The 16,390-nt window shown below is 42.7% G+C and overlaps 1 protein-coding gene across 1 annotated transcript in view; it reads right to left on the bottom strand.

Moving 5' to 3' along the window:
* The window catches only part of ROR1 (receptor tyrosine kinase like orphan receptor 1), a 174,539-nt gene extending 159,029 nt beyond the window's left edge, over positions 1-15,510 (bottom strand). Inside the window, exon 1 of the mRNA XM_054212436.1 lies at positions 15,275-15,510. Within this exon, the coding sequence (XP_054068411.1) occupies positions 15,275-15,374 (100 nt within the window). The 5' untranslated portion in view covers positions 15,375-15,510. The remainder of the gene's footprint in view (positions 1-15,274) is intronic.
* Between the last annotated feature and the right edge of the window lie 880 nt (positions 15,511-16,390).

Below are 16,390 nucleotides of genomic sequence, written 5' to 3'. Positions count from 1 at the left end.
AAACTCCAGGACTTTGAATTGCCAGTAGAAATGATTCGTCAGAGCAGCTCAATAGCAGAGCCCCAAAGTGTGCTCTGCTCCTCATAAAAGTATGTGAGTGAAAATGCAGCTGCGCTCTGGATCAGATGATGCTTCCAAATACTCCTGGCATCTTTGAATAAGCCGTCTACCAAAGACAATATAAATCACAAAGTTCAGTGTACGCCATTTCACCTCCAAATCTCAACAATCAACAGAGCCCCATAGAGGGCAAGTTCATCATTAAAAAAAAAAAAAAAACACAGAACAAAAAATAACACAAAACTCACCCTGGAAAGCAGGCACTAGCACTGAATTTCCAAACCTTCAGTGTTTGTGCTCCACGGGGGTGACCCTCCTGTATATTGTATCTTCAGACATACCAGTATCCAGAGACAAGGGAGATGGAAACCCTAGAAACGCCTCGGATTAAAATTGGCCCAGGACAGAACCTGTTGGTGCAGGCCAGAAAAGGGCTGCCAGAACCTCGCCTGCCAGGTGCACCCCTTTTCCAGCACATTTTCACCTGGGCTTATATCCAAAATAAACCACTGAAGTCCCAAATCCCAAACATCAAAGATGAATGAACGTAAAATATCCAAAATGTTTCCTAGTTTGGCTCCAACTAGTAAATTCTGCAGAACTCAAGCAAGGATCAAATCTTGTGCAACAGGAAAAAGACACTTCAAGCTGTCTTCCCTTTCGCTTCATCTGAACAAATGTTGGACAGATTCAGGCAAAACAGAAAAATCCTGACGATTATAAAATCCTTTTTCTACATACACAAAAATCACTCATTTCAGAGCTCTATAGAGTGACGAGAAAACTAATAAAAGCCAAAGAAGCCACAAAGGAGACTAAAACCAGGAGTTTTTTCCCCCCAGTCAAGAGCACTAATTTACAAGCACAGCATTAAACATTTCCTTTTTTATCTCTTTATATTCCTCCAAAATGTGAAAAGTAAGTTCATGCTCAGAGAATTCCTGTTACGCTCCTTGAACTGCACATGCAATTACTAAATACAGGCTTCAAGAACAAATATTGTCTCAAGTAGCAACGGCTTTCATCAAATACTGTAAACACTTTACTGACATACAAATGGATTTAAAATTTGGAAATGAAACCACTTCTTTCAAGTCATACATTCAGTCTGCAAAATATTTCTAGTAGAAATAAACAGTATCTTCCCATTAGGATTTGACCGAATTCTGTATTATTTATTACTAGGCAAACGAGATGCCTTTTGATTTCCTAGTATATATTTCTTTAATTCTTAAGAAAAAAAAAAAGACAGGATATTATGGTTAAGGTTGGTAGAGGGCATGAGAACAAATATGGAACAAGAAGTGTAACCATTTGCATTTGGCTGTTCATTTTAACCCCATTATGGTATGAAAGTCATGCAAAGGAGGTTGGATAATATTTTGTTTAGTGAAATCAAATACCCCCTGAGCAGATATTTTTCCCGTATGCAAAGCATTTGCTTTCTCCCTTCCCCCAAACAGCTCTGCAAGAATAGACACTGTTTTCTCATATGGCAAGCGCTTTAAGTGACAGTCGTCTTTCATCCCTGAAAGCTGAGACACCTACACATCACAGTATGGACAGCCCAGATCAAAACTATCCTTTCTCCCATGGCATTTGGTGCAGGAAGCAAAAGCAACACTATATTCTGCTTAAAGACAAAACCCAAAGTATTCAAATTTCACACTTTCTGCAGCGGACACTTAACATCTATGGGAAAAGGGGCACCGGCAGAACTCCAGGCTGTCACCATTTGTCAATTAGTTTTCCTTTGCTGCACAAACCTACAGAAGAATAACCATCTCCATACCACCATATACTCAAACAACACTGAAATGGGTGGAAAATACTCAGGAGTTGCACCGGCGTAAGGGAGCGACGTGGCAAAACAAAACGAAACACCTCTCCCATGTCTTTAAAGAACGCATGTCCTTTAAGTCCCAATTAAGTCAATGAGAAGAATTGCATTTCTCTGTGCCGCAGAATAAGGTATTCTAGGACACTCGGCACTGAAATTTATTTCTGTGAAAGGACGCCCCTTGTTCACGGCTAGGTGAAATGCGCCTGGAAACAAAGCAGCAACAAAGTAGAAACAAAGTAACTTTTCTATTTACTTTCTATGTCTATTAGGAGCAAGTACCATCATTAACAGGAAGGAGTTCACGCTAACTATTTAAAGATGCAACTTTTAGGGCGATAACATCACACTCGAGGGGTGGGCTTGCACCGCACATCATCGCTTTCACATTGAAAGCGGCTCTGTTTTATCCAAAAGTCCCAAGAAAAGCTTGAAGAGTGATTCCACCCAGGCCAAAATTAAGACAGATAAATCTTTTTGAACAGTTAGGTAATTCACTTTTTACCCCTTATTTAAATAAAGCTGATCTGTTGAATGGCTTCAGATGCCTGTATTACTTAATACACTACAATTCACAAAAAACAACTTAGAACCCAGGAATACTATAGAACAAATACAAATCTAGTGCTGTTAACATTATTTTTAACAAAAACACTGATCATTAGAAAAAAAATATATTTGTAAGGAGAAGATGCCGTGAATCCAAGCCTGTTATTTCTGACATGACAGTACTTCCCATCACAAGTCCAGCACAGTAGGCATTTTTTTATACGGGAAATATTTTGGCTGACTGAAAGCAATTGCCCACTAAATTTCTTAAAAGATACATTACATGTATCCTTTAAAGGACTCTGGCAGAAAATCTGTCAGGCTCCATTGCTCAGATTGACTATTTTAATCAGCATTACTGAATGACTGAGCCCCAGAGGATCATAACCACTTGTAGGATATTTAAGACAGCAAAGCAAGTAGAGATCAAAAAGTAGTATTTCCTTCCTGCAGCTCAGTCATCCTCACTGCAATCACCAGCCGTCTCTAGTGTCAGTAATTTATAGTAAAAGTAAAGTAACAAATAGCAGGATAATATCAGGCCTTGATACCTGATGAAATGAAAGCTAAATTAGCACAATAATCCTTGAAGATCTTAAGTGCCTTCTCAAGGAGCCTAACACTAGCTTACACAGGCAAGGGGAGAAAAAAAAGCATATAAAATTAGCTTCAATGGGATAATGCAACAAAAGGAAAAGAAAGTTGAGCCTCCATATCACCACATATCTATCCTTTGCAATATTTCAAATGATTTTACAGTTCTTCTGACAGGTATGTACATAGACACCTCTCAGCAAATGACACTGAATATATACACACTTAATCCCCTACTTGCAACGTCGAGACAGAATTCTTCCCCTTAGGCCTTTTCAGTTATTACAATTAGTCCATGTGAAGTTACCTTTGATAATCTTAGGAGATAATAACTGGTGGGGGAAGAGTGTTAACAGAACATCCGACAATTACAGGGTTTGGGTAGGGGATTTCTGTAGAGCTGACAAAAAAAAAAAAAGCACAACCAAAAAACCAATGTATAAAAGCATGATAGCATTGCTCTCCCTGCTATGACCCTGGCTGGCTGGTCTGCAATGCCCAAGGCAACACCTTCAGCCATTTACTGACATAAGAGGACCAACATGCCAGTGAAGACATTTGCACTGCATTCCATCCAAATCTTCTTGAAAAAGGGGCTGCTCTTAGAGCTACCCATTGATTTTTAAAGCTGGATGGGACCATTACACCTGAGGTACCCCATGATAAACATAACGCAGGCCAAAAAATTCTCCCAGTGCTTAAGAGCTCCAAACCCAGAGTCTTCAGAATGGCCTCAAATGAGAGAACTGAAGAGGCCCCATGAATGATGACAGAGCAACATTAGACATCCAGATTCACCAAAATCCTTGTAAAGGTCCCACGTTTATAGGAGCCGCTTCCACCTGCAGCCCTCACACAAGAGATTATATTACCCAACAAAGACCCTTATTGCAAGGAAAAGCAGTGAGTTTGCAGATAGTCTCTCTTTATTTATTAAACAAATTCTCTGAAAATTAACTTAACCTGGTATTGACACTGAGAAGACCTTTTTTCCCCTTCCCCCAATACCAACTATCAACTTTTTAAATTTTCAAGAGAGATCAAAGAACTTACCCAGGACTATTGGGACCTTCACAGATAAACAGATTTTGAAACAAGAGAGACAAGCATGACCACTGCCAAATCTGACTCCGGTTAAAACCAGTTCAGGAGGAAAGGAATGGGACAGTTAGCTTAATGCCCAACCTAATCTGTCTCACCCTGAATAGCACAACCAACAAAATAAATGACTTTGACATTCCCTGTAGATTTTCAGCCTGCAATGAAGAGAGTTGATCACAGAGCTCCTCATATCTGGACCATATTTGCTGCTATGAAAAGTAGGAGACCAAAGATCTTAAGAGGAGTCCATATGGAACATCAAATTTCTGCACATAAAATATTCTCTAGTTTTGTGAACCTTTTACTACTGCTCAGGGTTCACTACAAAACCACTCATAAGAGTCAGAAATACTCAGTAGGATTTAAAAGAAGATTGCGTGTTTAAAAAAAAAATTTTTAAAAAAATCACAAAATCAGAATGTAAAAACATAAATCACATCCTACAAACTGACTCTCAAAGGAAAAGTGGCAAATCAGCTATCAGCTACCCCTATATAATGGATGAAAATCAGAAGAACATCTTTTGATCCCTGATGAATTAGAATTTTGCTAATGATTAAGATTCCTCTATATAGAGAGGATGCCTTTGCATCTTCTTCCCTTGCCTGGGCCTCTTTTTGGGGAATTTACATAGCAGTAGGCGCTAAAAGAAGAAAACCCCTTCAACAGTTCTTTTTAGCTGGGCATCTGAAGACCTTCCTAAAGCCCTTTGCTATACTTAAAATCTGGTTTATACATGTAAAATACTGTGTATGTCATGAAGAACATGTGTGTTTCAAAATATAGCAACGTATCGTACACAGGAAAAATAAAGGGAGAGGATAAATAATGACAACATCCAACTTATGGCCTAGCAGTGGAATGACCCATAACTTATGAGAAACAGAGTCTAGAGCTACGATGGGCCTCGGCTCGCCCTGCTGGGGAAGGCACCGTGCTCCACTACTGCTTGCACGAGAATGCATTCTGTTATTCCACATCAGGTTTCAATTACTCATCTCTTACTCAACTTCAGATTTACTTACTTAAAAGGATACAATTTTAACAATAAATCTCATGGACAGTGTTAATTAAAAGCTAAATCTTTCCCTGATCTGGACTTCCAAAGTCTATGAGAATGTTCACAGCCCATTTATTTATTCCAGCATTGTGTCAGTTATTAAATTACAGTAAATTAAAAACACAGTGACAGACCAATAGCTAAAATAAGTGAGGCTTGTTGCATCTCACTTACAAAGGTTGCCAGACTTGGGCTCTGACAGACTGCCAAGAAAAGTGAATTTAAAAAGTAAGGGGCCCTCAGTTCAAAAACGTCCTATCGTGAACATGAATTGTTTCAACCTCAGAGGTGCCAGCAGCCCGGCACTCCCAAGTTCATCATAATTGCTTCACGCAATACCCAGCAAAGGGGCCATGCTCTCAAACCACAACTCCAGACCATTCAGAGCTGTAAAAAGCATCAGCAGCACTACTGAGTTGTTCCAGATATTAAAAGGAAATCGATGAAGAGGCTCAAGCCTCATGAGCATCTGCAGCATCTACAGCAGCTCGAAGGGGGCCAGCTTTGCACCAGCCGGCACTGACATCCTGCTAATTACAGCAAATGCAACTCTCCTGCCCAGAAGTAGCAGAATGCACCAAATGCCCAGACAGAGCCTGAACAAAAGAAGAATCCACTTGGAAATTCAAATTTAATCATTGTCTGATAGTTACTTCTAAACTACCACATTTTCACTTCTAATTACCAGCTTCCCTCTTGCTGCCAGCTTCTCAGCTGTGGGATGTTGCTAGCCCTCCAGGCTACTCAGCTCTCAGGGGAGCTCTGAGCTTCTACTCTTCACAAAAAAGCAAAGGGCGCACAAATCAAAACTGGGAACCTTTTTTTTTTTTTTCATTTGGAGAAGGGCTTTAAATGTAGGGAGAGAAAAATAATCCAAGACACTAGAATAATAAGTCAACGGTCAGAAGAAAAGATCCACCAAGTGTTATTCTGTGACCTTTCGAACGGGTTTAATGACATAAATCCATTTCCCTGACAATCAACTGGGAATTAAATGACCTCTTGTCATTTTGGGTGAAACCCACTGAAAGCTCAATGTGGTGCTCTCTATACTCAGCTTGTTCTGGAGAAAAAGAGATGTCTCCATCATGCTACAAATTTTCAGTAAATTCACAGAGATAATGTATTTTTTTAAAAAAATCAAAACATATGGAATGAATAATTAACATATAAAATAAAATTAAAAACTAAAGCGTACTGAATGCTTGTTACTTATACAGCACATCAAATATTTCAGAGTAAACAAAACAATTACAAAGATACTTCCTTTTATTTGAAGCCAAGTTAATTTTGGAGAAGAGATGTTCAACTATGATAACTGACCTCTTAGAGGAAAAACTGGGAGAGGCAAAAGCTGTTGTAGACACAGTGTAGACTCCATAGCGCTCAGATATACAATAACTCTATAAAGGTGTCCCAGATGAGAGTGAAAGAGAAAGATGAGGTAACCGAAGTCTTGCAAAGAGGACTTCACTTGATCAAAAAAGGATCTAATCTTAGTTCTAACACCATTATTTCTTTTTGTCTTTGGCCAAGCTTCTGGCTTCTCCTAGACACCGCACTGTGTACACCATCACACTTATCTTTGAGGACAGAAATACTGAAACTGAATTTAACAGAAAGAAAACAAAACCCTTCTCCAAGTTACATATTCCACAAACGTTCCAAGGTATGGGTGCTGAGGTGGTGAGATGGGCTTGCACGTTTTATTCGGCTGCTGCTACAAACACAACGACAGCATTGCGACACAGCCTTTCTCTTCCTCCAGCCAAGTCAAAAAGGTTGCTTCGTAGCTCAGAGCAGTAAGTAGCACAGGCATAAATAATTTTTTCTGCAAGTGGGCTGAAAACTTAAAAGTCTCATCGAATACAAGATTCATCTGAGAACGTTCAAACCCATTTCAGTTTGTAGTGAGAGGGCAGGAATACACCCGCCTGACCTCACAGGGTGTACTAAGTCTGGACTATCCTTTCTGGGTTTTTTTTTCCAGATGTCAAACTATGTCTAGGACTTCAACGATTAAAAATTCTGTAACATATTCATATTTGCAACAAAATGTCTCTGGGAAGCTGCTTTATATTATCCAAACATACCCAGTGCATATAAAGTTGTGTAACAAAAGCTGGTACCAAGTCTAAGAAAGAATAAATAAAGTGCTCATCACAACCACCAGACTTGATGTTGGAGAACATCAAGACTCCTATGCCTTTATTGTATGTGCTTCAAACTTTTTAGGATGTCCATCAGCCCAGCTTTGTCACCATACTCTGCAATTCATTCTACCATTTTTTTGTTACCCAAGAATCCTTATACATATGTCACCACTCCTACATTCCTGCTTTTGAACCAGAGCCTTCAGGAAGAACAATCCTACCATCACACACTCGCATTGTGTTCACAAGCAGACAAAAGCTCTCTGGAAGATGGTGGAAAAGTCACTGTAATTGAAAATATTTTAACGTAGCAAATGTCATAATAATTTTTCTATAGTGCTAGTGTTAAAGGAAATGCTTAGATGAAAACAAAACAAAATACTAACCTGCAGTGTCTGCCTAGCACAAATTAATCTATACACCACTGGAAGCATTGCCATTATTTTTCAAATAACGGTAGTTACATAGTTGTAACAATTAAAGAAATACAGAAAAGTGGTTGTGTTATTATTAGGCCTTATTAGTGTCTACTCTTGCTCTTGGGTCTAAACCCACGTTACGCACTCAAAAGCTGGTCTGCTGGGATAATGGAAGAGGGCACTTTTCCCTACAAATGTCATTCCTGCCTTTTACCTAGATGTGGTCAGGAGACTGAAGTACAGAGACATGCTATTTTCAAAGTGGTATTAGCCTAACAAGAAGAGATGAAGCACCAGACATGATTTCAAAAGGGCTCTTGTAAAATTTCTGACTCACTGCATCATCTCAAGCAGCTTCCTTTCTCCTGACAAGGCTTCTGAAGCCTTTGGACTGATGTGTGGCCGATGCCCTTTCTGATGAGATTTTGAGAAGTGCTCAGCTCTCCCAAATAAACATGATAGGGGCTAAAGGTCCTCGTGACAGGCTGAGAGAGTTGGGGTTGTTCAGCCTGGAGAAGAGAAGGCTCCAAGGAGACCTTATAGTGGCCTTCCAGTACCTAAAAGGGTCCTACAGGAAGGATGGGGACGGACTCTTTATCAGGGACCATAATGATAAGACACGGGGTAACAGCCTCAAACTGAAAGAGGGCAGATTTAGATTGGATATCAGGAAGAAATTCTATACTGTAATGGTGGTGAAGCACTGGAACAGGTTGCCCAGGGAAGTTGTCAATGCCCCATCCCTGGAAGTGTTCACGACCAGGCTGGATGAGGCTTTGAGCAGCCTGGTCTAGTGGGAGGTGTCCCTGCCCAGGGCAGGGGGGTAGGGACTAGAGGATCTTTAAGGTCCCTTCCAACCTGAACCATTCTTTGATTCTGTGAGTTTTGAAAATAAGGCCACACAGATCATAAAATCCCTCCTTCTCCAGCACGTATTCCTAGCACTGAAGCACACAGTTTCTCTGAAGGAGTAGCCATGAGGTTCTGTATCAACCACCCACAATGTGGACAATCTTAGGCAGCACATTACCCTTGCACCATTGATCCTTTAAAGCATGGCTTAGCATCTTCAGGATGGACTGTGTCACCTCCTTCAGAGAAGGACAAAATATCTCTTCAGAGGAACTCTCACGCTGTGAATCTGGAAGTGCATATCCTTCCAAATATAATCTCAAGTTCTAAGGGTAAGAAAAGCATACCCTCATACATTTCCAGTCTCTGGAGGGAATGTGCGATGAGGTTACAAAGTTGCCGAACATTTTTGCTTGCTTATCTCTGATCTTTCAATTTCCCATGGCCTGCTGCTGTGCTCCAACACAAAGCTTCACCACCCTGTCTCTTTCCCAGATCTGTATGGAGCAGATGTTCAGACCTCTGCTGCAGACAGAGCAGAGCATCTGGGAACAGGACAGGAGTATGCACAACTGACACCCCTCGCGGGAAAGGAGCAGGAGGTCACAGGAAGCCATCGTGAGGTATCAGTTTCAACATATGACCTAACTGACCAGTTTGAAAAAGAACCTTTTAATAAAATGCAGGCTTCCACCAGGGCCTCCACTAACTGCTTTCTCAAGAACTCATCTAGTTATGAAACTTTAACGTTGCATATTGAGATGGCTAAGTCCTAACGTAAACCTAGTACCAAGTATCTGTTACTGAGTGAAAGCATGTCTTTGTACAACACAACGCAGAACAGGGCATCAGCAGCAGTTATAAAAAACACGCAACATCTGCACAAAGTTACCAGCACTTTTGCTTGATCTCTTTAGGAAGAGTGCATCCTGCCTCTACGTACGGTGACTTGCCTCAATTATTATTTTTTTTAAAAAACCTTCCCTGATACCAAGGCCAGACAGATCTTCCTTCTCTTTGACATTGCCAAAATGCCATGAGGATGGCCAGGCTTCTTGCCTCCAACGCGACAACAGAAAGCCTCGTGTGGGTTTAGCCATGCCTGGACCAGCACTACTGGACTGACACGTAATTGTCCCGATCCAGCCAACAGGGACATGTTGCCCAGACTTTGCCAACATCAGCGATACAGGATACTTCCTGCAAGAGACAATTTTTTTGTTGTTCTTCAATCTCCTGTGCTCTGTAGCACCTCACTGATCAAACACAACCAGAGCCTCTATGCAGCTCTCTGAAGGGATTTTGTTAAAAGAGGATATCAAGTACAATTACCCTGTGGAACTCTGTGGAAGTAACAAAGCAGACTTGACCTAAGCTTTCTTCTGCTTTAGAGCCTATTTCATGCCTTCAGCATGAACTCCAGCTAATGACTTGTTGAAATACATTAGAAAAAGCCTCACATTGTACACAGCACTGCAGAAACACAGTATTGGCCCCACAATTAATTTACACCTGTCAGTTCCTCCTCATTGGGAATGATGTGGCTTTCTGTTCATGACCATTCTGCATTATTTTTTCAGCAATCATATCTAACTAATCATCCTGCAAATTTGTGTCCATTCCAGCAATACACATTGTGGGATTCTTTTCACACGTCACTAGCCATTTCCTTCCATATACTGCTCCACAGATTTACTGGGAAACAGTGGCACTCCAACGTCTCCACTTCAGGAGGAGATCCTAGAAAGCAATCTTCCTCACTACGGGATGCTGGCACGGAAGTATGCGGAGAAGCCTGTGTTATTGCTTTCCCTCACTAAAGGGTTCCTTTCTAAAGCTACTTCTTTTTCCCAAGCTCTTTGACTTTGGCAGAGCAGCATTTTCAATATCACACTGCATTACATTCCAAATATACGCAAGTTCTTTTAATTTACATTATATTCCCAAGAGGACCTAAAAGAACATTACCATCAAACAATGGTAATATTTAGAGTTTTATTATTACATAACACACTAGTGGTATCTATTTACGCTGAAATTATTCCATTTTTTCACCTTAGCAAACTTCATAGCTTTTCTGTGCATTCTGTCATTTCAGCTCAATTAAAAGACATTAAACATGACCAAGCCTCTCATATGCCACACTCCTGGGGGGGGCGGGGGGAGGCATTGACTCTGCTTGTAAACAGACAGAAAAATTACTTCTGCAGTGCCTGACCAAATGAAATTTTACACCAAATGTAATAATTCAGGAATTTTAGAGAGCTCTTCATTCATCATAAAGTATTTCAAACTGCAGTCATCAAACCTACAGAAGCATCCTTCAGCTAACACCAGTATTTTATTATCATTTGCAAAGAATCATAGGCTATTACTCTCATTTATTCATTTCACTATTGTTTCATTTACAAATAAGCAGATTCACTGTCTTTCAATATCTCCATGATTAGAATGAAGAGAAACCAGAATGGAAGAAGCCCTACAAAGTCACTAACTATTCAACTGCTGCCCCAGCACCAATCAACCCTAAATTTCTTTAAGCTCTGCTTTAGAGAGTTGGTTCCCCAGCCCTCCCTGTGCTGCACGAACTTTATCACTGGAAACTGATGCTTCCTACCATAAAACCAGATTCAGTTTTCATACAAACCTTCCCTCTGCTTTCAAGCGCGAGAGATTATAAGACAACAGCCCCAGTTTGCTAATTTTTAAAAGCAGAAACTTGGATCAAAATTAGTGCCTTAATAATAAAATAACTTCATTTGATATTCATTTAAGTGTTTCAACACGTGCGAGTCACTGTCAAAAATAAGCTGCATTATCACTGTCACACCTCTACCTACACCAGGCTGGGTGTGAGACTTGACAGCTTTGCCAAGGCCTCATTTTTTTTGGTTCAGGGAGCAACTTCACCAGGGAATTCCAGCACATATTACCTGGGTGCCTACAGCAAGATGAGAACATCCTACTGAAACAGCCAATAAGACCCAGGACTTTGCAGACAAAGGTAACTGCAGCTCACAGTCTAGCAGGTTACTAAAACCTGCTTCTTAAGATACAAAATGGCAAAAACATGCACAATTGTGCGAAGGTAAAATTTGCAATTGACGATGACTGAGATTTTTTCCAGGGCTTGGAGAAGAAAAGTTTTATACTTTTTATTTCGTATTAGTTAGCTTTCCTAGATATTTCTCACTTGCAAGACAATCACTATGTGGAAAGCAGCTGCATTTAGTTAGAGACCTTTTTAAAGAGTTTTCAACTCTGAGGTGCTCTTTGGAGTCTCAGAAGACTGCTGCATTTCTACATATCTTTCCAAAGAGTGGTATCTAGTGTCACACCTCAGGGAAGCTTTCTTCCCACCCCCCCACCCCATCTTTGCCGAGATTTAGGTATTTGTATTTAAAATCCATACACAAGCTTTAAAACACTCCCCTGCCCAATCTCATTTGCAATGCTTTAACTTAAAAATCCTGTGTGTACATAATCAACAGAGTGGTTTCAGTAGATGCTAATTATAGAAACAAAGAAATGATGTCCTGAAGATAATTTGCTGATACTTCAAGCAACTTTTGTCAAGAAATGTGAGACTACAATCATGGTAAGTCAAACAGTGACATCTACTCTCATCCTATTACAGGCTTATGGCAACAAAAGCATTTTGTTTGTTTGTAAACTCATAAGTCGATACTGGATGAAATAGCAGCCTGTTGACCTATGGATGAAACAATTAACCACTGGGGTATTACAGGGACTAATCAATAGCTGTGGAACTTTATCTCACAAGAGGCAACTTTCAAGGAAATCAACAGTACCCCCTATAATCTAAAACATAATCTAGAGATCTGTGGTTTTACTAAATGCTTTTATACTATTCACGCTTCTTCCATTGTAACTCCTCACAAAATTACATGATACAGAATAATAATAAAGCTGAAGTGGTAATATCCATAGTCAGATACTGCAAAAATGAAAAAATATCCAACTTTGAGAGTTCCTGTTACTTACATTCACGTTAACTTTGTGGTTTTATTCAGAACACTTGGGCCAGCCTGTGAGCACCCTTGGGAAGAGCATGCATTAAAGACAGCATGAATGTACAAAGGAAAATGCGCTTTTTGTTTTGTTTTGCTCTCTACAAGGAAAGGTCACTGACAAAAAGGAAGCAGCAGGAGACAGGGAAAAAAGTGAAGAGAAGAAGACAAAAAAAGAGTTTTTGGAAGGCAACAGAGATAAAGAGTTTTGGTCGCTTGACAATATCTCAACTAAAAGGATGACTTGGTAATAATGCCCCCAAAAGAGATGTGACAATGGCTGTGCAGGTTCCTGACCTCCAAGCAGATACACATCTGACTTGTCCTACTGAGCTGCATCAGCCGACTCGCACGAGGCCGTTTGTGCACATCTGTATATGTTTACTGGATCAGCGTGTCAAACTGGGAAGTCTCTGGAGTGGGAGTCATGTCTCCACAGATGTTTGGAGGAAGCACAGCACAACAAGGCTCTGATCCTTCTGGACCTCAGGGAGCTAACAGCCCAAACTACGCTTCAATATTTTCATTCTGTTAGACCCTCAGATCTTGGACTCAGAGCCCATCTTTTCTGGTAGTTGAAGTTAGGGTACTACCAGGGATGGACTTCCATTGCAGTCCTTATTTGACATGCCTGGGGGGAAAAAAAAAAAAAAAAAAAAAAAAAAAAGGCTTTTACTTATTTAGTGGTCCATATTCTATATTTTTGAAAAATATGAGGGTAAACATGGAGGCATTGAAGGGTTCTGTATGCTTGGCTGGGTTTCTGATGGAGCAAAACCTATTCACCCAGCCACTACAGTCGTCTTAAAGAAATCTGTAAAACTTTTTATAATAGGGGTTTTGTTTGCTTGTTTAATCAGAGCATTAGATGTTCAGGTTCCCTTGTATCTTTAATAAGTTTGGGGGAAAACATAGTACGTGGGTGTAACATAGATGATAGATGTCTATCTAAAAAATAAATAAATCACTTGATCTGCCCATGAGTCAATATTGTAAGCTTTTGCCAAAGATAACAGTTAAAATACAGGAAATATTTCACTGTGGAAAGTAATTGTGCATAATGACTATATTGATAGTCATACATGAAGGTGAATGCATGTAATGAAAGGTACTTCCCAGCAGAATTCACAGTAAATAAAAAAAGGCCAGTTTTGGACCCGACATTATCAGTTGCTTTATGTTCATGTGTTTTTTCCCCCCTCCAGGCTCTTTGAACCCCACAAAATTACATATTATAACCCTAAAGTTTTTATATTATCTGAAAAACAGGATAAAAGGCCTGTATTCCCCCACCCCCCCCTTTAAAAATACAGCTATTTGTTAAGCACATACAGTATTCCCTGGAGATACTAGAAAACAACATTTGAAAATTCTCCCATTGAGATGTCATAGAGATTTCCTTCCCTAAGCTGGATCATCCAGCCATTGAATCTGCACCAGGAGACGCCTGTGTCCAACCAAGTCATACTGCGATATCAGGAATTCATTCCTACAGATCCACTACCTAACACACAGCCCCAGGTGTGTCATTAGGGACACACTGAAATGCAGAGAAATTCAGGCACAGGCACATGACAAGAGTGTTGTATCTATTAGCTACAACTGACTTTTTAAAGGCAGCTATCCTACAGTATCTACAATTTGGCTTAGAGGTTTTAAAATCACAGCTTTTTCCGTTCTGAACTGCTACATGTTTAAACTCATCAGCTTAACCTCTTTAGTGTTCGCTTTTCCCACTTCTTTAAATACTAAATATGGCCATATTATCAACGAGGACTTTTCAGAAATAGCTTGTGATTTAAGTACCCACCATAAAACACTTTCAAGGAGTCGGAGTTTGTGAATATCCACCTCTTACTGAAATTCTCATGCAGGCGTCCAAAAGCACTGCTCACTTTTTACTGACTTGGCCTCAGAAATCAGTCCTTCTTGCCTAATTCCATCTAGGTCCCTTTATGCATGTGCTACGCTTTAAGAGATAAATCTTTTGCAAAAGGCTGAAATCAAAACCCTAATAAAACAGAAGGGTCACAAAATAAATATTGCTTGTTAAAATTAAATCAAAAAGGCTTTCTGTAAGGTTATCGTTTTTTAAAAATATATTTGAAAAAAAAAAACAACTTCTTGGAAGCCTACAAGGGCGATGAGATGGCAAAACATCCCCCAAAGCTGGAGTTAAAGGAGAAGCCTTCACTGATAACACCACCTCGGGAGCCATAAATCACGTATCAAAAGCGGGCTCGCCTGGGAACGCTTACCCTTCGCCCGTAACTCCGCCGAACACTTGGAAGGGCTTTTTTTACGAAGCAATTAAACACAGAGCGAGTATAAAACTCGGAGTTCGTTAACGGGAAGGCGGTGGGGAAGGGGGGTTGGGGGGAGCGGCCGGGCTCCCCGGCGGCCGGAGGGGCCGCGCAGCCCCGCGGAGACCCCGGGCAGGGCGGCGGCTGGCCCCGCTCGCCCCCACAGCCCCGGCCGCGCCTCAGGGCCGGCCCCGCCGCCCCGGACCCCACACCGAGGGCTCGGTCCCGGCCGCCCTCACAGAACCACCCCCGTGCCGGTACCCCCCCCGTCCCGTCCCGTCCCGCCGCGGGCGAGGGCCCGCACACCCCTACCTTGCGTGGCGTCCCCCAGCTCCGCCCGGCTGCCCGCCCGCAGCAGCAGGAGCAGCGGGAGCAGCAAGAGGCTCCCGTCTCCGCCGCCCGGCTGCTGCATTCCTGAGCCGGCGCCGCGCTTACTCCCACATCCACCGCGCAGCGCCGGCGTCCCGGGCCGGCCCGCGCAACCGCCGCGGGGGCCGCCTCTCCTCCCTCGCCGCCGAGCCGTCCCACGCCGCGCCCCCGGGGCTGCGCTCTCTTGGCGGGCGGGGAAGCGAGCGCGGGGCGGCCGCCGCCTCCGCCGCCCTCAGCCCCTCACTTGTCACTTTCCGCCCGCTCCGCTCACGGACCGGCCCCGGGCCCGGCCCCGCCACCACACCGGCCCAGCAGCGCCCCCTACCGGTCCACCCGTCAAGCCGCCGACGCCGCTTCCCGCCCCGCCCGGCTCGGCCGCCGCGCGCCGCAGGGGGACGCTCGCCTCGCCTCGCCCCGTCGGGCGCCATTTTGCCCCCGCCTCAGCCCGGAGCCTTATAGAGGGCATGTGCCGGCTGCCGTGCTCGCGTGGCTGAGGCGGACTTCCTCACGTCCCTCTTAGAGCAGGTGGATTTATGAACAAGAAGGACATGGACCTGTTGGAGCAGGTCCAGAGGAGGCCACAGAGACGCTGAGAGGGCTGGAGCCCCTCTTCTGTGAGAACAGGCTGAGAGAGCTGGGGGGGTTCAGCCTGGAGAAGAGAAGGCTCCAGGGAGACCTTCCAGTCCCTAAAGGGGCTCCAGGAAAGCTGGGGAGGGACTTTTTACAAGGGCACATAGTGATGGGACAAGGAGTAATGACTTCAAACTGGAAGAGGGTAGACACAGATATCGGGAAGAAATTTTTCACTCCGAGGGTGGGGAGCCCCTGGCCCAGGTAGCCCAGAGAAGCTGTGGCTGCCCCATCCCTGGAGGGGTTCAAGGCCAGGTTGGACGGGGCTTGGAGCAACCTGGGCTGGTGGGAGGTGTCCCTGCCCAGGGCAGGGGGTGCCACCGGGTGGGCTTTAAGGTCCCTTCCAGCCCAAACCATTCTGTGAAGACACCAGTTGGGGTTACTGTCCTTTCCCCTCCCCATTGTGTTTAGTCATACAGTAAACACAAT

The sequence above is a fragment of the Rissa tridactyla genome, chromosome 8 (assembly GCF_028500815.1).
Source record: "Rissa tridactyla isolate bRisTri1 chromosome 8, bRisTri1.patW.cur.20221130, whole genome shotgun sequence".
Lineage (NCBI taxonomy): Eukaryota > Metazoa > Chordata > Aves > Charadriiformes > Laridae > Rissa > Rissa tridactyla.
The sequence above is the reverse complement of the archived record's forward strand: the minus strand, read 5'-3'. Positions and strand labels throughout refer to the sequence as shown.